Here is a 21673-nt window from a genome sequence, read left to right as displayed (position 1 = left end):
GAAGGTTTCTTCTGAAGTTTACTGAAGCAGGTTACTGTTTAAGACCTGGTATGATGATAAATATTTTTATCCGTAAAAGATGGGGAAAATTAAAATTTTTTTAATTCAAAACATGATCATACCGCATATGAAATCTTAATGTTTTTCATATTACATTACATTTGGTCTGTACGAGAAGTGAAAAATGAACTGTCCTTAGGTCTATGCAGGATATGAAAATTTTATTGGTTAGAAGCATTGAAATAAATACAAAAAAGCGTTAGGTTTGCATTAATCGAAAAAAAATTACACATTCTAGTTTTGAGATGTAAAGCTAACAGAGAAAGTAAACGAAACGCATAAGAAAAGAATATAGATAAAATAGCTCTTTGTCAGACTGCCTAGCATGGAACGAAATGCATTAGAAAGGGATAGCCATTCAAAGACTATGTGTGTAAGGGTGAAAGAGCTATCTTAATATGAATGCCCGTCGTTTCTGTATACTGAATCTCGACACCAGTCGGGCTGGCAAGTAGCAAAAAGTGTTTTTAATTGTATTTACTGAAATAATTAGTGATTTTGAGTACACACGAGTGAAAACAAATTCCTTTAGATTTGGTCATTGCTCGAGAATGATTTGTACATCTCTCAAAAGCACATGAGGCATATTTTTCACAAATAGAGCCTAGAGTGACATCTTAGTGGCAGCTGGTGACAGCTTGTCTGACCAACGAACTTATGTGCGATACTAAATGCAGTAAACCTCAAGTATGTCCACTGGACCTAGTTCAGGGAAACCATACGCGTTGTCTGAGTAACCTATATTCCCTTTTAATTCATTAGAAGTTGTGAAAATGCGTCAGCTTATATCAAAAATTTTCTCCGACAAAAGGAAAAAGATTATCCCGAAATTAAAGTCACTATAAAAAATATCATTTTGCATTGCATTGAAATAAAATTGAAAATTTTTTCATAATCCTCAAATTCTCTTATTCTCCCGTGGGTGTTTAAAAATTATATTGAATCTATGTGATAATTATAAACTGTTTGGATCCCATTGCTCTGGCCAACCGCGGCCGGGGGAAACATCATTAAGACGATCTTACTTAGAATAGTTGAATTATCATCTAAATTACAAGCAATTATTTTTTTGAGACAGAGCAAGTAGAAGAGCACATTTACAAATAAAACAACTTCGTATTTTGTTATCTTTCCAATACATCATATCATAAATGGGGACTGTGTTTTTCAGAAGCAACAGATACACTCGAACGATAAGTTTAATAAATAATGAAATTTCTACAGCTTTTTCCGTTTATTTTGACTAGGTAAATTTGTCAATTGTCAGTTACAACGTAATTTTTAGAACCTAACCTAGCATGATGAAACCATAACTATCATAAAAATAAAACAACTGTGGAGCTCTTAAACGATTTTTTAAAACAAATATCGGAGAACCCTAGTAGTAGATAGAGTAATAAATAACAGCCATTATAATAAAAAATTTTTAAACTTGTATAAATTTCCATACGCTTTAGAAATCCAGGAATTTCAAAGGCACTTATTTTACTTTCCTGTGCATACGGCCCGAACCTAACTCAACGGCAGTGGTCTTAACGGTTGATTTACAGGAAAAGCCGTTTACTTTCCACCTCACATCAACATAAGGATAGGTGTATTCCAAGGGGAGAGTGTTGAAAATTCTCCGATTTCTATTTCAATCTGCCTTCTCATATACGGGGTGCTCTTATAAGTGTTGTATTAAAGTCAAAACGTAAGGAGAAGTTTCTATTCCCGCAAACTTAATATTCAGTTTTCGCCTCACCTTAATTCCCTTCTCTTTTGCATCCCGTCCCCACATGAATAAGTAATTTTATTTCTACTGCATATTAAATTGGTTCTAAGAAAGTCAGCCACATTTCAACAATTTCTCTGCTTCTTCTACTTAAGCCTTTCTCTCTCCATTTCTGCGTATTACTTGCTACTTCCTGTATTTTCAGTGTTTCCCACTTTAAACCAAGACTAGCTATTTTAGTTCTCTGCATTTTTAATCGTTTGCATATCTTTAATGCAGTCTTCCTTATGATCTGTTCCTTTCTGGTCTCCAGTATGCAAAGTGTTTCAACTAAAATCTATATAATACTTACTATAAATTGCTTACTCTTTTAAAGAACTACCCATCAAATATAAAAATAAATGTAAAGTTTTTAGATGAGATATCAAGTCAGGGGTCCCGCAGGGGTTATTTTTGAGTCCTGGGTTGTATATTATTTATGAATGGGCAATGTCGAAACTATCCATTAGATTAATTTTTGCAAACGACACTGTACTTGTAATATCTATTGTAAATCCCCAATACAAAACCACTTCAATGAAATGCTTAAATGAGTACATGCTGAAGGATTAATTAGCGTGTAAAGAATACAAAATGTATGTACATTAGATCATCTAGTTTGGAAATGGGGATTATACCAAATCTAATTGCGCATAATTTCTTCTGTATACATGAAAAAATTCAAAACTTTTGCCATTGTGAAAAAAATTAATTTGTTAACGAATATACTTACTTGAAAATAATTGTTGATAGTAAATTTAAATCGGATGAGCAAGTGACTAAAATATGTAACAAGATAAAGCGAATAGTTTATATAATTAAAATTAATATTGCCCCATAACCGCTATTGTGAAGAGAATTGTCGCACCTAATACCTAATACATAATATAACTGAGGAAAAAATAAGTATAAAAAAGCACTAGTGCACAGCCACAACACATGTTTTACGAAAAACAAAGGTCTAAAAATTCCACTACTATCTAATAAGTATGGTGGCCAAACGCTGTAATTTTGTGTACCAGTGATTTTTAATAAACTCAAAAATAACTTTGCACTTAAGGAAAATGAGAAATCCAGCACGAAAATCGTAAAAATTGGATAATGATCAAAAATTTATGTATCTGTAAAATTATTTTATTTTTTAATAACAGTCTAAAATTTTAGTTAGTAAATTTTACCCCGCAGACTATTGACAGCTGTTGAAACATTACAAATAATATTTTCCACTTTTCTATAAATGTAATATTTACAATTATTCTCCGTAATCTTATTAATTGAGAATAAATTTTAATATAGAATCGGCAGACAAACAGTCAAGTGGCAGTTTTTGTGGGACTACCTTTTAAAAAAAACACTATATTATCTACCATGTATTATTAATCATTTTTTTTAAATCAATACACATCTGGATTACGTAATTAGAAAGGAAGGCGTAACTGTGTTCGAGTCCTAGTTGCGACCGCAACCTTTTTATTTTCTGTGTCTATCTGTTCAATATTTTCATTGAGAGTTGGTGAAATTTTATTCGTCAATCGTCAAATATTACGACGAGGGTCAAGCTTTAAGTTATCCCTAATCGAAATTTATACTATACGTTACAAGTCTTACAATTTCTGTGACGTGGAAATTACCTTAGTCACATGTGTATTTGTTTTATATTCTAGTAATGTCTGCCATAGATATCTAGATAGCACGATGGGTGACTTAACATCATCGATAGTGCGTTTTGTAAAATTACAAATCTCTGTCAAACAAATTCAGTTTGGTTGGATGTGCTGGTCAAATAATATTATTTGACCAGTACATCTAAAAACATATGTTTTCGAGTTGGTTAAAATTTAAAAAAAATGGCTTTAATTTGGCATGTACAGCACGTCTACCAAAATGGATAATTGAATTATTGCACACGCCAAAACAAATGGCTCCATAAATTGCTCTGGGTATGGACAACTAGTGAGTGAAATTCGTTATTCTGTGTCATCCATGAAATAAATTGAATTAACTCCCATTGGATCGACGAAATAAGCAAATTGGTCTGAAACACCTGTCGGCAATAAATACACCACACGTGCATTAATTTGAAATAAAACATTTTCGTGCATTTTGATTTCAGCTCCCAACATGATCCATTCCCATGGGAGGTTGACTATCATCAAGTCAATCTGCAGTCTAAAGCCCATAATATATCTTTGTTTTACAGTAATAATGTTATATTTAATCAATAAAGAAGATAAATTAACAAGTTATACTTGTAGTAAGGCGGCAAGCGGTCAATTGCTAGAGATTCCAGTACAGGTAAGACTAGAGGTTCTGGGATTGTGTTCTAGTTGGGACCGCTATCTTTTTTATTATCCGTGTCTTTAGCTCTTTCTTATTTTTATCGAGTTTTTTCACAGCGGAGAAGAACTGTTAAATTTAATTCTTCAAATTCTCCGAATTTAAGTGAAATGTATAACAGAATTCAGTTATTTAGCCAGTGTGGGGGGCTAATGAAAAATTAATAAATAGTGAAAAAAAATTAACAATTTTCTTTTATATTTACACTTTTTATTATTTTTTCAATAGCCCCACACCGTATAAATAAATTTCCCCAGGGCCTCAGCCATCTTTGAGGATGCTTTGTAGAGCGTTTTTCTAAGGAAAGGAGGGAGGGAGATGAATTTTTGGGAAGGAAAAAGGAATGAGGGGTGGGTAGGAATCTAGGGATCAGTATGTCCAGGAGTGTAGGACGATTGATCTATCCCCCCCACTAAGGCGCAAAGCGATGAGTCGAGAAACCAGATAGAGAGGTCAAAAGGTCTCCACCACGCAAAACACACCTCATTGATGAAACTGGGCACCCATGCTAAATCGCCAAACGTAACGAACCACTTGGGATGACTTATGGCAGACGTGTTTATTATCCAATAAATGGTTCCTGGGGCGGCGGTACCAAAACCCATCTCCGAATCGAACATCGATGAAGAGAACATTGTTCTCGAAACATGTATATTTTGAAAAAAATGTTGAACAAAGTAATTTGAATTTTATTAATTGATCTACTACATTATCACGTATGTACTTTGTAGTTCCTGATTGAGTCACAAAATAATATAAAATTTTACAAATATTTATTCAAAGTTTCATTTTGCTGTCCCATATTATTCTTCAACACAATTCATACGAAGCCCTGTAGCAGTGTTAGTTTTTTTTTATAAATCCAGCTTTGTAACATTCGTTAAAATAAGTTCCCTGCATGAAAAATTGGATTTCCCTCTGAAGTAGATTTAGTACGTATGCAAATAATCTCCTCGTTTGTTTTGGTTTACCATTTCTTGGAATCTAATTCCACTGGAGTAGTTGGGGATAGTTTCTGGATTGTACAAGAATCCACGTTTGAGCAAATGGAAATGAGGAAAAGTCACCATCAGTTACGACGAATGGAAATAATACATTTTAAAGTATCTTCCATATGTTTACATGGAACATATCCTTATTTTAAAATGTAATAAAATTGTTCCTTTTTAGATGTTTTAATTAATTTTCTCTCGAAACTCGCTCGAGTAATTCAAAGAAAATTAAATACATACAAAATATGCTTTAGGAAAATACATTTTAGTGGAAAATTAATGGATTTGAACATAACGTCAAAATGATTTGTCGATTTTGTAATTAATTATCAACATGGTTTTGAAGAAGAATATTCAAATGATTCAACATAAAATTGCGACTTAAAGTAAGTGTTTACGTTGTATAATGAGTTTTCTATTGAACTTATTTAAATATTTGTGTAACGTAGGACATAATTATCTCATTTTAACTGGTTTATTTCTGTATCATTATAAAATCAGCAATCAGCAAAAATCGGTAGTTTATATATTTATCATTGAAGATAATACTAACAACCCTCGAACGTAAAAATTTAAACAGAAAAATTATAAAATATTCGGTTGCGTCTAGGAATTAAATCAAAAACCGACACACAATTTTTTGTTGGGTGGAACACTATAATACTATTTCTATACACTAGTCATTCAATTAGCAGGCACCGCAATGTCTTATTAGCAATAGAATAGATGTACTAGTCATTCAATAAGCAGGCACCACCATGTCTTATTGGAAATAGAACTAGAAATACTAGTCATTCAATTAGCAGGCACCACCATCCACCATGTCTTAGCAATAGAATTAGAAATACTAGTCATTCAATTAGCAGGCACCACCATCCACCATGTCTTTTTAGCAATAGAACGAGAACACTATAATAATATTTACATACACTAGTCATTCAATTAGCAGGCACCGCAATGTCTTATTAGCAATAGAACTAGAAATAATCAAATAATCAAATATATTTAACCCCTCAGGCTAATTTTTTTAGTTTACGAACAAACAGCTATTTCCCTTAGAGTCAATTTGTTCAGTTTTGGGTCTCATAGAAACTTACTGTAATTTACAAATATGAACCAAACGGCGTTAGAAGGAGAAAATGCCAAGACTTATATTCAAATCTGGAAGTAAACCACAGAAGAATTAAAATGTACACCTCTATTAAACCAAAGGTTTCTGTAGTAGTTTGAGAAAAAAATATTTTTATTGATTATTTTCATTCACGCCAAAGTTAAGAGACGGTAATTTTTATAATGCATTATTAAGAAAATGTACATCTTTTTGCTTATGAGTAATTTTAGTTTAGTGTTTAGACGAAAAAGTGAGCCATTTATAAAACTTTTCCATTTTTGCTCCCAATTTTTTTATTTAAGATTTTTTTTCTTGTAAAAAAATTGAAAACCTTTCAAAACAGTTTTTAGTTTTCGGACACGTTCAGAAATATTCCATTTATTTGGATTGTGTTGGAAAGTAGAAATACACAGAAATTCTCCGACCTTCTGAGAGCGTCTTTAAGAAATATAATAGTCAATATACCAGAGGCCTGAGAGGTTAATCATAGATCTGTTTTATTATTTAAATACGCCGCTAAAGGTACAACTATCTCCCAAAGTCATTAGTAATTAGTTTTAAATTCAAATAAAGTTTTGTAGATATAAATTAATTATTGACACAAAAATAGGACTGGTTGAACGAACAAATTTACAATTCAAAATTTTGCTAGGAAAATTAAAACTTTTCGATGCATAAATGGTTACTAATTTCATAAAACCATAAATTATTACGGGAACAGGTAAAACTTATTTACGTAGATGGCTGGTAAAGGCCCAGCTTTTATCATAAAATTATTCCTTCCTGTAGGCCCAATAATCTCATTAAACTGCAAATATTTTATGACGCTGTACAAACCTTCCAGGAAGTAAACTGATGTGACATCTATTAAAAACTTGTGAATTTAGAAAAATTTTTAGTATCAAGATTTATTTAAGCACGCTTTTGGACGGAATACGAAGTAAATAAACTTATAAAAAAGTTATATTTTCGATTAAGGTAATAATGTCTTTGGCGATGCATTGCAAAGTAATCATGCAAAGTCACCTCTTTTTGATCCCTTAGAAGTATTATAGAAGCTTAAATAATTGATTACTACGAGTGGAATACACTCCGGGTTATTATAATCAGGCATTCTTTGCCTTTATGTCCATAAAAAAATAAGTATCAGGTCTGAAGTGCAAAATCTCTTTCTTACAAAACCCTTTTCGCATATAATTTTATTGAATATCTGGCAAAAAAGTAATTTAAAATACGATCAAACGATACAATCAAAAATATGTTTGAGCCTAAACTCCACAAAATAAAATAAAACATGCATCTTAGGGTACGTATACATTTGCGAACCGAAACGCGAACCGTACAACGAATTACGGGAAAGAACGAAGTAACTGAAAGCGGCGTTTCGCACCATTTGCTGTTGCTTCGTTTCTTTCCCATAAGTTGATGTTCAGTTCGGCAGTTCGGCAGTTTGGCTCGTGGATGTATACGTAGCATTAGAGATGTTTTTCTTGCATAAATAAAAACAGGCAGAATTTCAACCTTATCGCCGTCTACGTAAGGTGTACATGATTACGTCCAATTCTAAATGTAACATCTCGAGATACAAAATATACGCGTATGACATAACAATCTACAGTCAACAAACATGAAGATGACGGATATCATAGAAAAATTATGAAGTAACACCAACACAACATAGTCAACAAAAATGGAGATGACGATATAATAAAAAATTATTAAGTAACACCAATACACCAACCTAGGTCACAAACATGAAGATGACGATATCATAAAAAATATGAAGTAACACCAACACAACAACGCAGATTCAACAAACATGAAGATGACGATATAATAAAAATATGAAGTGACACCAACACAAAAACGTACAGTCAACAAACATGAAGATGACGATATAATAAAAAAAAATTAATACCAACACAACAACGTACAGTCAACAAACATGAGGAAATCATAAAAATTATGAAGTAATACTAACACAGCAACCTACAGTCCCCCTCGGAACAGCAATCCCTACTGAGGAGGACTGTAAATAAACTGTATTAGCATACTTTGTATCTTTATTAAATAAAAATCATTTTCAAAAGTTATTAATGAGTTCTATAACATACATTTCCAAAGAAACGCAAAACAGACTCCAATTTAGAAAAAATAAATATATTTTGCGTAAGTAATTAGAATAAGTAAGTAATTAGATCACGTCGTACCAACGCTATGCGGGATGAACAAATAGTATAAATTTCGATTTGCAAAACCGACGACATACATATTGCAAAATGCTTTCAGCGCGGCAGTTAAAATATTTACATACATTAAAATATTTCACGTGAATATACCTCGACTACATTGAAATCCCATTTGCGAACATTCGATGCATAATTAATCATTTTTGGGGGAATTGTGCAAAATATCTCCCACATACATGTTCTTTTGGTGATGCATAATTAGGTATGAAAAGCTTTGGTTTTCATGAGGAGTTGTAAGTTCATTTATTTATAAACGTTTCCAAGGCTAGAGTATAGGCCTGGGCGCGCCACAGCTAAATTAAGATAAATGAGCATTATTAATATGGCTCCTTTTTAAATGCATATATTTGAATTTCGATTTTGTTTCTTGATTGAGAGATTTTATGAATGAATGAATGGATGAAATGGAATCTTGAAAGTGGAAAATAACTAACTTCCCAACATCCGGTGGAGTTGAAATTCGGAAGATAAACTCGTTTTCGATGACAATGCATATTAAATTAATATAATAAATAACTCTGGGTACCATCCAATTAGGATATGGCTTAATAGCAGTGTTCACTCATTTTAGTCAGATGGGTGAAAATTTACTCTAAAAACAAATGCCTATGCAACCCATTAACACGAACCCAGGTAATTAAATACTTAGACATTTACATTGACAACTATTTTAGATGGACAGAACAAATAAATAAAACAGCGGGTAAAGTTAGAAAACTGATATATTTCTTAAAGAACATACGAAACATAATGCAAACGAAGACTCTAAAAATAATATATTTCGCATTAGTCCAATCAATTATCACTCACGGTATGATTGGTTGGGGTGGTGCTGCTAAAACTAATATGGACCCTCTTGTCAAAGCGCAAAAAGCCTTAATTAAAGTTCAATCAGTTCTTAATCCCAAAAAACCTTATAGATTCTCGACAATACAGTTATTTAAGGACTTCACCGTACTGAACATACAGCAACTATACATAAAAATTTTAACTTTATATTACCAAAAAGACAAACTTAACCATCATACTATACAACACAATTACGAAACGAGAAACAGACATCAACACATGACCCCGAAGATAAATACCACCTATGGACAAAGACATTTTCATAATCTGGCCCCAAAAATTTTCCCAAGACCTGGCAACAAGTGTAAATATAAGACACAAAATCCACACATGGATAGTCAAGAAAGGTATTGTATACTGCGGACAGATAACATCTACAATACTATAAATTATAGCACACTCCACGCCTCAATATTTCTCTTTTGTTCTTATTCATGTATTTGTATTTTCAAAATTTCTTACTTATGTTTTTTTTTTTTTTTTTTTTATCTATCTTATTATTTATCTTTTTTATTTATCTTTTCTTTATATCTTTTTATTTAAATCTTTGATTCTATGTAAATTCGCATTATCTAAAATTAGATCACACTCCCGCCACCTCGGAACAGGCTCAGCCTAGTGAGGTGGATTCTACCAAAAAAAAAAGGATGTTAGTTCTTGAGTTTTCTCGGAAAATACGGAGTAAGTCTCTCGACTACGAATCTCGGGTTCATATCCTGCTGTGCGCAAGCATAAATTATTTACTTTATTTTTTGGATAACTTTTGAGTAAAACCTGAAGTTGAAATATTTAATTATTGAAGACAATATTAGCGATTCCTGAACGAAAATTTGAAACAGAAAAAGATTCGGTCACATTTCGAACTCGAACCCAGGACCATTGCCTTTCCGGAGTACCGCTCCACCAACTGAGCTAATGGGACCCTATCTCCTTCGGTCATATAACGGTATCATACTTCGAATAAGAACTACCAACATTATCTTCATTCTTCTCAAACTGTTTGCGGCACGCTCCAGAGCGTTAATCCATGTTCAAAAGATCTCGAAACCATAAACAAATGGTAGCAAAACCAATCAGCTAATTGACTGGAATCACGTAGGTCACAAATTGCATTCTAAGTGCACTGTTTGCCGGGTGGAGCACCATTACAGGACACTATTCGTGCGGTACTGCAGTTAATGCAGTTACAGTCGACCCATTCAATACGATTAGCATCAGCGGAGGAAGGTGCTCTACCTTGGCGCCTTGTGACTTGTGGCCTAACGCGTGACTTTTAGTCGCGATAAACGGAATTGTAAGCTTTAACCCATTGGGTAGTTTGTTTATATATGCTTTTGGCTGATTGGATTATTTGCAGTATAGACCACAGGGTGTGTTCTATATAAAGATCTGATAAGAAAATAACAAAGTTCCTGTACAACCACAAAAGATTGTACTTAACCCATATTTCGCTGACGGTTCAAAAACGCACCATCCTGGTTGCTTGGTCATATTTTGATAATTTGATAAGGATTCACTGTTATTCTTTCAGGTATTTATAGAAAAGGTTTGACTTTACCGTTAGAACTAAACAGGTAGAAATATATTTGCTTCAGTCGCATTGTAGACGCCCCCAAAGTCGGACAAAATACGACACTCAGGTAAGCAATTTTTAAATAATTATTATATTTAACATATGACTAAAATTCTTAATATATTCTAGCATTTTTTAATACAGAATTGACTAGTATTTAATAATTTGAGCACTTTAAAAAAAATAAAAATTTCAAAAGTACTCATTTTACATAGTTTATTTAAGTGGTGCATTGTAGTGCACCGTCAGCGAAATACGGGGGTAAAAACCTTGGCATTATTTTATTCATAATTACCGGCATCAATCGCTAATACTGTGTTTTTCTTCTGAATAGGATGAATCCAAATGACTTTTTTACCGCACAAGAGGCTACTGACTTTATCACAGAGAATTGGAATGTCAACGATGAAGACGGCGAAGAAGATATTCCAGATGTGGTCGTTTTACCACCTGAAGTCGCCGAAGTTACTGATGAAGAGGATTTTGATGACAATGATTTACATGAAGACGCTGCATTTAGCCATACTTTCGGAGATACGGCAGGAACTTTGGAAGTCCACTCCAAGAGGCTGATGAGTGAACCTTCAACAACTCCATCCCAACCCCAACCATCAACATCTTCGTCATCAATGCCAAGGGAAATGCGTTGGAAGAAATCGAAACCTAGTTATTCGCGAGTGCCAAACAACGTTGAGAATAGAAGCGTCGAAGATGTGAAAAGAAAATTAGTGGGTAAATCTTGTACCGAGTTCTTTGTACTATTTTTTAATGATGATCTTATTAACTTAATTGTAGAACAACCAAATGGTTACGCTCTATTAAAAAACAAAGTAGCCACATTGTTGACGATCAATAATATAAAAACATTTATAGGATTTTTATTATACACTGGGTATCATAGGTTACCTCGTGAAGAAATGTATTGGTCTCTAGATGAGGACATTACAAATCCTTTTGTTAGGTCATGCTTGACCAGACAAACCTATCGTGACGTCAAGAGTAATTTACATTTGGCTGACAATTTAAATATCAATACGACTGACAAACTTTATAAAGTTAGACCATATTTATCCTAGTTGAATAAAAATTTTAAACAGTTCGGAATTGTAAGGCATGCGCTGTCAATAGACGAACAAATGATCCCTTATAGAGGAAAACATTCGTGTAAAATGTATATTCATGGCAAGCCAATCAAATTTGGATATAAGTCGTGGACATTGGCTTCTGCAGATGGATATATTTATGCATTTGATATACCTATATATGGCAAAAAACAAAGTGTCGTCAAATACTAATAATTTGGGTATGGGAGGCAACGTTGTGAAGAATCTAACTGGTCGTTAGATGGAAAGATAGTGCTGTAGTTACAGTGGCATCTAATTTTGATATCGTAGAGCCTATTAAAAACGTATCGAGGTATTCAAATATTAAAAAAAAGATATATAAATGTCACTCAACCCAGCGCTCTTACCCAGTATAATCGTTTTATGGGAGGTGTTGATTTAGCGGATAATTTCGTTTCAAACTATAGAATAAGGGTTCGTGGTAAAAAGTGGTGGTGGGCAATATTCTCCAACTTCTGTGATGTGGCACTTTGTAATGCATGGAAACTATACCAAATGGTTCATCCAGAAGAAAATATGAGCTTTTTGAATTTTAGAAGAAGTGTGGCCACCGCTCTCATGAAGTCGTCAAAAGTAAATTCTTCTTCTATTGGCAGACCCAGTAGATTTGCGACAACATCGAGGTCAAGTATAACAGGGAGTAGTCATTTTTTAAATAAGGGGGAAAATAGAAAAAGATGTCGCATATGTCATTCACACACATATTTTATGTGTCCAGAGTGTAATGTGGCATTGCACCATAAATGTAACGAATTATACCATACCGGAAAATAGTGTTTATTATAATATTTGTGTATGCTAATTTCTTATTATGTCTTTTAGAAAGGTGCACTTTCCTACCTATATATACAATATCTTTAATTTTAGTTAATATTAGTAATATGATTAATAAATGAAGAGAAATAAATCCACTTTCAAATAAACTTGTTTGGTTTCATACATTTACTTTTTACCCCCCTATTTCGCTGACGGTGCGAAAACGCACCACCTCATATTTTCGTAAGTATAAGTTTATTCATTTTTTAAAATTTTTTATTTTCTTAATTGTGTGTTTATATACCACATATCCAAATTTCATCAAAATCTGACCACGGGAACTGATAGCGGCGAAATATGGGTTAAAGGAATAAATTAAGGGTTAAATTCGAAAACCACTATATTTTTTCTTGAACATATCAATTTCATCGGCCAGTATAAAGGTATCATGTAATTTTTCCACAACTGTAGCGAAATGACTTACCATTAAATTAATATTATATCAACGAATAAACAAACAAAATGTTTATGGGGAGGGTTAGGAGATGAGAAAGATAAAAGTGTTGAGGTACCTGGCTATTCAAATCTAGTCACTAAGCACAACTAAACCGATTTCAAACAACGCCCAACATTTCGATTCGGAATGGTAGTCACAAGGGCAATTCTAAAACGTGCTACAAACAGCTATCTGTGAAATAACAAAAGAATTAAATAAAATTTACTTGCGCACGCCGCGATTTAAATCCGCGACCTTAATATTCGTAGCCAAGCATCGTAACCACTCAGACACGGAGGCCAACAGGATAACATCAGTATGACAATTCATCATAAGTTGATTTCCACAATCAGAACGCGATGTCAACTTAGCCACCGGTGGTCGCGTTTGGGTCCCACCCAGGCGTAGTGAGTTCAATTCCTCCACCACAACACAAGCAAAATTTTTCGATTACTGTGGTGATAGCAGGAGATTTTCAAATAATGTCAGGTTATTCGTTACCTGGGATGTATGTCTTTCTTAAAAAAAGGAATATCAAATAAATTATTCGATTACTTCAGAGACTGAAAAATTACTTTTGAATTTCAAATTAGTTCCGAATTTTTTTTAAGAATGTCTCAAGTGAAACATCTATAAAAATGTCTCGGCAGATGAAAAATAATTCCACAAAAAACATTATTTAGGGTCAGGGGAACTGTATAATAGGCAAATATTTTGGAAACTTCGCTTATTCCCACATCCCACTTAATGTTAAAGTTGGAAATGTTGTTGTGAAGGAAGTTGGAAGGCTGGAATAACAAAGCTGATTGAATTTCAAAGGATAAATAAAGCCATTACCTGTAAGGAAAGTTTCAGTTCAGAGCGTAAGATTCATCGGGCGATATTGAAGGCTTTTCCTGTCTGAACTATGACCTAATTAATTTTGTTGTGTCTCCTGGGTTTCTCATAAACTCTATTTTTAAATACAACTCCGGTTGCAATAAAACACTTGAACTTTTAATGTAACCGAATAACAATGGGCTCCGATATGTATGTTAATTAGAAGGCGGTCGGAATTATATGAACCCCGATTATTTATTATAATTTCAGTCTCTACAATACTAAACAGCTATAAGTAACCTGATAGACTAATCTAGTACCATCATGCACTACAATGTCACGATTTCGAAATGTTGGAAAATTAAACGTAATAATCTAAATATGTACATGGATTCCTAAAACAATCAATAAACAACTTTTATTTGGGGGAAAACTTATTCCATTTATTAGTTTCGGAATATTGTAAAGACACCTTTAGAAATGTTCGGAAATATTTTGAATGAATAAGCAATTTACGTAATAATTAGTGCCTCGTCACAAAGGAATGGTATTTCTAATTAGGTTCAGAAATGATACAACTGAGATATTCGGTATTAATTCGACAATAATTTATTTTGAGAAATCATGCTGATTTCTTATTAATTCTAATCATCAACCAATTATTAATACATTCTAGAAATGGGTAGTAGATTATAATATAGGTTACAGGTAATACAGAAAATCTCTTATTATCTCAGCAATGACTTTTAAATATTTATTTTAATGTAAAACAAAAAAAAATTTGCAATCATCAGTTTTTTTAAGAATTGTTTATTTAAATACAAACGACACAACGTGTGCCATTGACATAAATAGAAAAGTTTAAAAGTGTACTGTGTTAATATGTTTTAATACAGAATAACGAAAAGTGTACAAAAGGCAAGAAAAAAAATATTATTAATAATAATCAATCAATTAAATAGACGCGCTGTAGAAATCTCAAAGTGGCAAACCAAAAGCAAGTCAATTGTAGTGCTTTAGATTTCGTAGTTTTAGTACTAAACTACAACGTGTCGCGTAAGGTCAAGTGCGACCTCAAGTAAATTGCATGAAAAAAGTGCCAAAATGATGTGTGGTGAGAAAATGTTTTCATAACTCGGAAAAACACCAGTAAAAGCCAAGAAATACGATATCATTCGTAAATATAGACATTGTTTCCCGAAGATTTACAGCGTTCTTAAATAAAGTGAGATAGTGAACGTAGCAATACATAAGTATAATAAGGACAACCTAATAGCAGTTAGTAGGTTGTCTCACACAGTATTCCGTCTTATAGTGTAAGCGAGTAAGCGTATCTTTTTATCTCAGTCACACCCGTGAAGAAGAATGTAGTATTTGATGAAATTACGAAAACGCAACCGGCTATCGTTTATATCCTTTATACGCTATCGTTTATTCTTTGAAAGTCTATATATCTTTGTCCTACATGAACAACATTTGAATTAGAGTTTACTGAAAAAACAGTGAACTATGAGGGAAAATAAAATTAATAAGATAATAAAGTTATTTTTTTGAAAGACAAACATTCCCGGGTTACGAATAACTTATTGAAATTATTTGAAAATCTCCTACTACCACCATAGTAAGCGGAAAATATTGTTTGTGCTGTGTAGAAGACTTAGCCAGCCGAGGAATTGAACTAACGACGCCTGAGTGGAACCCAAACGCGATGCAAACTTAGCCACTGAATGATCAAATTTAAAAGTTTATTTAATCATTGGAGAAGAAGATAACTTAAAGATAGCGGTCGAAGAGATGTCTCATAGAGTCTGAGATATGAGATCCACTAAACTGATATAAAATAATCAGGTCACAATGGCCGCGTGGTTTAAGACGTTGTCTCGGCAAGAAAGGGATATAACATTTTTATTTTCTTTGCATTGTTAGTATTATCTTGTTCCCCAATGTCCATAGATAAATATATATACATGTCGTCCAGGGATGTGCTAACTTCGTGGGGTAATTCTACATGATAGTAGAAGTAAAAAAGACAATAAATTTTTTCGAAATTCCAAGATTTTGAGGTAGTTTTTAGGTTAAGACGTTGAATTATTCTTCTAAGAAAAATATGTTTGTATGGGAAAACAAACATTGGAATTTCGAAAAAGTTATTTAACTTCTACCATCATGTAGAATCACCTCACGAAGTTAGCGCACTTTACTCTCCACGTCGTGGAAATCCTGTGTAATACAGGGTGCGGCGCGGCAACTATCTTATTTAAAAAAAATCATAAAACAAAAAGTATTGGAGACATAAATTGTATTCCGTTTTCTTTGCATAGAGGTACATTTTTTTTCCTATTTTCCAATACTATTTTTTTAGTGATTTTTTTTAAGTTCCCGCGCCCCACCCTGTACAAGACGATGCTTGGTAATACAATGGGTCCTGTTACGACAAGTTAAATACTTTTGTTGTTACATTATTTTCTTGGGAATTTTTCCAACCATTACTGCATTTATATCACGACATTATTCCACATTTCATAGAAAGAACCCAGATGCGATCTATCTGCATTAATAGAATTTTCATCTTGAGGCAATATCACGTAGGGGCCATGCGCTTTCCGAATGCAAACGGCGCTGCTTAAGTTCGCGTTTCCCGGGCAAACGGACAATAATGTTACTCAATTCTTTCTCCATTCACTTTCCGGCATTAGATGAATGTATAATATTCCACTTACCATGTGCTTCAGAGCCAGCTCTTGGAAACCGTAAACCACCACGGAAAAATGGACCAGGAGGTAGAGGTTACACCAAGTCGGTAGGGTCACGTCGTATTTTTCTCGGAAGCGGATCTGTGAGACAAAAAAATAACAAATTAGCTAATATATTAAAGAGAGTTGTTATTTATTTGTTGGATTTGATTCTTAATGGGCTGTTTAAAAATTATTTATCTTCTCTACATGTCCTTCCACCTCGCAACAGCCCAATTAAGAGAGTCACAATCCTACTGGCTAAGGTAGAGGGACTGAAATATGGAAGAAAAAAAATTGTTCTTCTGAAATTTCAACTTACTCCATAGATGTTCGTATTGTTATCTAGTCGTAGACTTCACCAAAACATTTTCAAGACACCACACGGCAGAACAGATGTTCTAGCACAGCGTGGAATCACAAGAGGAATGGTGCTATTAAATAAAAAATTTAAAACAGGAGATATTATATGTCTACTTTGTAAATAACCTCAAAACTTTTGTGTGCCTATTCTTAAATTAAAATATTATTTTTATTTTTCGGAATAACTTTATTCAGTAAAACCTCGAGTTATTAATTATTTAATTATTGAAGACAATATTAGCGATTTCTAAACGAAAATCTGAAACAGTTACATTAAGGATACAGTCACATCTAGGACACGAACTCAGGACCCAGGACCTAGACGTATCCTTTTCTGATTTTTCTGTTTCAAATTTTCGTTTAGAAATCTCTAATATTGTCTTCAATAATTAAAATATAATTACGCACAATAATTCAAATAACATTTTTTTAATTAAAAATCTCTCAATCTGTTTATTTTTTTTTCTTTTTGTTCTAAGGAGGGACTTTACATAAAGGTAATTTTCAAGAAAATAGTTTTCCTCGGGGCCTACGTCATCTTTGGGGATGCTGTGTGGAGGATATTTTCAAGGAAAGGAAGAGGTGGAGGTTCTGGGAAAGAAAAAAAGAAAGGGTATGAGGGGTGGTTGGGAATATAAGGATCAGTGTGTACAGGAGCGACGGACGAATGATCTTTCCCTCCCGCTGCGGCAAGGCGATGGGTCTTGAAAGTCCAGTTGGAGAGATCAAAAGCTCTTCCCAAACCAGCATCTTTCTATCCAGTACGCCACGCAGCCGGTGGATAGGCGCATCGTGAACACACCTAACCCAATGAACCCGGCACCGCTGTTAAATCACCAAACTTAGCGAAACACTTGAGGTGACCTATGGCAGAGGTGTTGGTTATCCAATAAATGGTTCCCGGGGCTGCGATACTTGAACCCGCCTCCCAAATTGAATGGTATGTAATCACGGCAGTATCTTCGAGGATATACTAAAATGTGTAATGCAAATTGACTATTCACTGCGAAATAAATCGTCTGCAATGTTATTGGAATATTTTTACTATTATTATACCGCACAAGACTGCCAACTGCTCCTAACCGTCTGGAGCCAGCGAAAAGTATGGCATCCCCAATTGTGGAATGTCGTGGGGCTGAATGTAGTGGGGAAGTAAAGGAGTTGGTGAAGAATTATTAATAAAGTGATATTGAATACGATAAAAGCTTTATATTAGAACGCTCTCTAGAAATTTCAAGATACCTAATCACCTATGCAGTTAGTAGTAATTGATAACAAAAAACTAAGTGACACAGATCATAGGTCACCTGTCGTTAATACTTGAAATTAATATCACTGAAAGAGTCCAACGCAAATTTTGAGGTGTATTAATTTTAGATCTGAAATTCCTTTAGAATCAACAAATCATGTTTTTTTTATTATTCATTATAATTGTTGAAGTAACAGAAGAAAAAAAATGATCCTATATTTTTATGTTGCATAGTTTATCTGTTAATTTTGATTCTTTTTTATGTTCTTATTATTATCAACAAGGTTCCCTAGATCAGGGTATGTATTATTGTGATAATTATACTACGGTTTCAGACTGCAATTATGTTATAAACAGAAACCACACCATTTGTAACTGTAATGCTATGTTAGCTAATGTTTTTAATACGCCTCCATTGAGGTATAAAGCTGTACTAATTAAACATTTAAGTAGTGCATGTTTTAACGAGGTCACTACCTAACAGTTTTTTTGTTTTTGTTTCATTCTTATTATTTTCAATAACTTTGTATAAAAAATGTTTATTCTTTTTTCTTTTATATTGCTTACTTTTATCATCTTATAATTTCTCTTTTCTTTCTGCTTTCTGCATTGTACTATGACTGTCAATAATGATATTGAGCACTTGCGTAGTTAATTTCAAACAAATAAGTATATATGAACTGTGTAAATCGTTATTCCTTCCATACATCTTCAGTTAGTGGGTTACCCCATAAATTCAATTTGTACTATCCGATATTCTCTATTGTCATGAATTTGAAACAATGTTGCTTCTTCGCATCGACCGAATATCGATGTTTCCGCCGATTGAATTACTTTGGGCAAACTCCAAACAGTGGGCAATATAGGGCCTCTGCCCAAAGGTAGATAAAGTAGGTTATAATATATAGCTCACAGTCACCTCGTTAGACTTCTAAGATATAATGGAAATCATTGAGCGTTAACAGAAGCGCAGACAATAGGAACTAACGACTTGTATTAACGGGAAACATGCAAAGATTGACTTCGTTTGATAGCTGAGTAAGCAATGGCAATAATTGTAGAAGTTCTATAATGAAATTTGCATAGAAGTGGCCGAGTGGAAATCATTTACATTTTGTTGGTGAAATTTGTGTATCGCGGGGTAACTACAGCATAAGTTTAGTAAAGGTACATAATAACAATTTCTAAGTGAATAAGTTTTACTTTTATTTTATCTGATTCGGCACTAAACAAATTTTTATATCATTGAAGAAGAAGATAATTAGTATTATCTTAGTACAAATCTAAGCGAAACATGAATCCGTACAAATCACATAAAATAAAAAAGATAACGGTCTAAACTGAGATTCGAACCCAGGATCTCTGTCTTACCGGGACAACGTCTTTATCTACTTTACCATTGAGAACTTCTGTTTCATGTTTCGTTTAGATTTGTCACTTTTATCATCTTCTTTATTGAAATATCACATTGATGGGTATAACTTTCAAAAGTTATAGAAAAATTGTTCCAATAAAAAAACTAATATTTGTATATTCGAATTTTTAAGCTTTTACATTTACTATGAGATTCGAGGGGAGAAGTATCACTTGCTCCAGTTAATATTGAAAGGCAAGATAGAGGGTCACAGAGGGCCTGGTAGGAGACAAATGTCTTGGCTGCGAAACATACGAGAGTGGACCGGCATTAGAAGTGTGGAGGAGCTATTCCGGGCAGCGCAAGACAAAGAGACATTTTCAAGAGTGATCGCCAACGTCAGGGGGACCTGACACGGCACATAAAGAAGAAGAAGATGAGATTGTTGTATCATTTTCTAATGGTTTAAGCACTTTTCTAATTGAAACACTTTTTCCGTTATTCAAGAATAATTAATCGTTTTTTACCCACACATACAAACATAACATCAAAACTAAAGTTTTGACTGAAGTTACTAGGGAGAGTTGCAAGAGCGAGAAACAATCATCCAACACTTGCCACCATAGTAATAATAAAATATATAAGTTGCTTGAATTGGTATTTGGGAGAAGCTCCAGTAAAATTTTAAAAAATATATTTTTTTGGTATTTTAAGGCTTACCGCGCCACCCTAATAAGTGATCGCAGGTCAATAAAATGTTGTGTTTTTTTCTCATATAGTATAGGGCCATAAATAATACATTACATTGATGTGTGTACAAGGAGAAAACTTACTGATATAAAATCTGTTAATCTATTATAAATCTTGCCAAATTATTCATTTTTTGTTAAAACCGGGACATTAAGCTTTTAACGGATGAATTGACAGAGTTTCTAACAAAATATATATTTTATTTTTTTTAACAAAAAAAGTAGACCGACTAAGCTGTCACATGCCAACTTGTCTGCAGGATCCACCGAATCAAAATATCTTAAGTCTATGTCTATAACATTGTATGATTATGTGTACATGAGTAAGTCTTATTTCTAAGTAGGTACATTTCACAGATTTTATTTTATTGCAGACATTCGCAAAATATATTTCTAACGAGTAATTGTAAATACATAATATATCTAATGCACCTCACTAAAAACAAAGAGTTTGGGAATTTACATTAAGGTGTTCAAAGGTACATGGATTGATCATTTATTAACCACAGCTTTATGATTTTAGGGCAGGGTCTCTCATTATTCACAATTTGTAAGTTTTTATTTAGTTTTTCAAACCAAAATTGAAAAAAACCAATTGAAAAAATATTTTTTCAATTGAAATCGAATGTTTTATGAGGACAGCGGAACACGTGTTCATACAAATATTGACATACTGATTTTTTCGCATTCCTTCAATGTATTTATTAGGAAAAGAACACGTTTTCTCGATATATTCTGAATGACTAATTTATCAATAAATTGGCATGAAATTCAAAATGTTTTGACACAAAATAAAGTTATAATTAATTGAAATCAAATATGAAGCTTGTAAAGCTTTGGGCTTTCGAATAATCAGGGAAAACCACTAATTATTTCCAGGTGTAAATATAATTCAAAATTGGATGCAGTCATTCCGAACGCTAACTAGGAGCGTGCATTGTAGTCGCTATAATTGATTGTCGTTTGGGTTCCCAGAGAGATCGAACTTTGTACAACGTCGTATTATATTTATGCAGGCTTACGTCCGCAAACTAACCTTTGAAATAATAACTACGTGTTACTGCTTTTCGTATGATATCCATTAGAAAATGATACAACAATCTCATC

At 33.3% G+C, this 21673-nt stretch overlaps 1 protein-coding gene across 1 annotated transcript in view; it reads right to left on the bottom strand.

The window, feature by feature from the left end:
* Window positions 1-21673, bottom strand: part of LOC149422845 (alkylglycerol monooxygenase-like) — a 123936-nt gene that overhangs the window by 30217 nt on the left and 72046 nt on the right. Inside the window, exon 9 of the mRNA XM_089632314.1 lies at window positions 16840-16953. Coding sequence (XP_089488440.1) covers window positions 16840-16953 — 114 coding nt within the window. The remainder of the gene's footprint in view (window positions 1-16839; window positions 16954-21673) is intronic.

This window comes from Hesperophylax consimilis, chromosome 6 (genome assembly GCF_061612785.1).
Source record: "Hesperophylax consimilis isolate HC1 chromosome 6, BYU_Hcon_1.0, whole genome shotgun sequence".
Classification (NCBI taxonomy): Eukaryota; Metazoa; Arthropoda; class Insecta; order Trichoptera; family Limnephilidae; genus Hesperophylax; species Hesperophylax consimilis.
The sequence above is the reverse complement of the archived record's forward strand: the minus strand, read 5'-3'. Positions and strand labels throughout refer to the sequence as shown.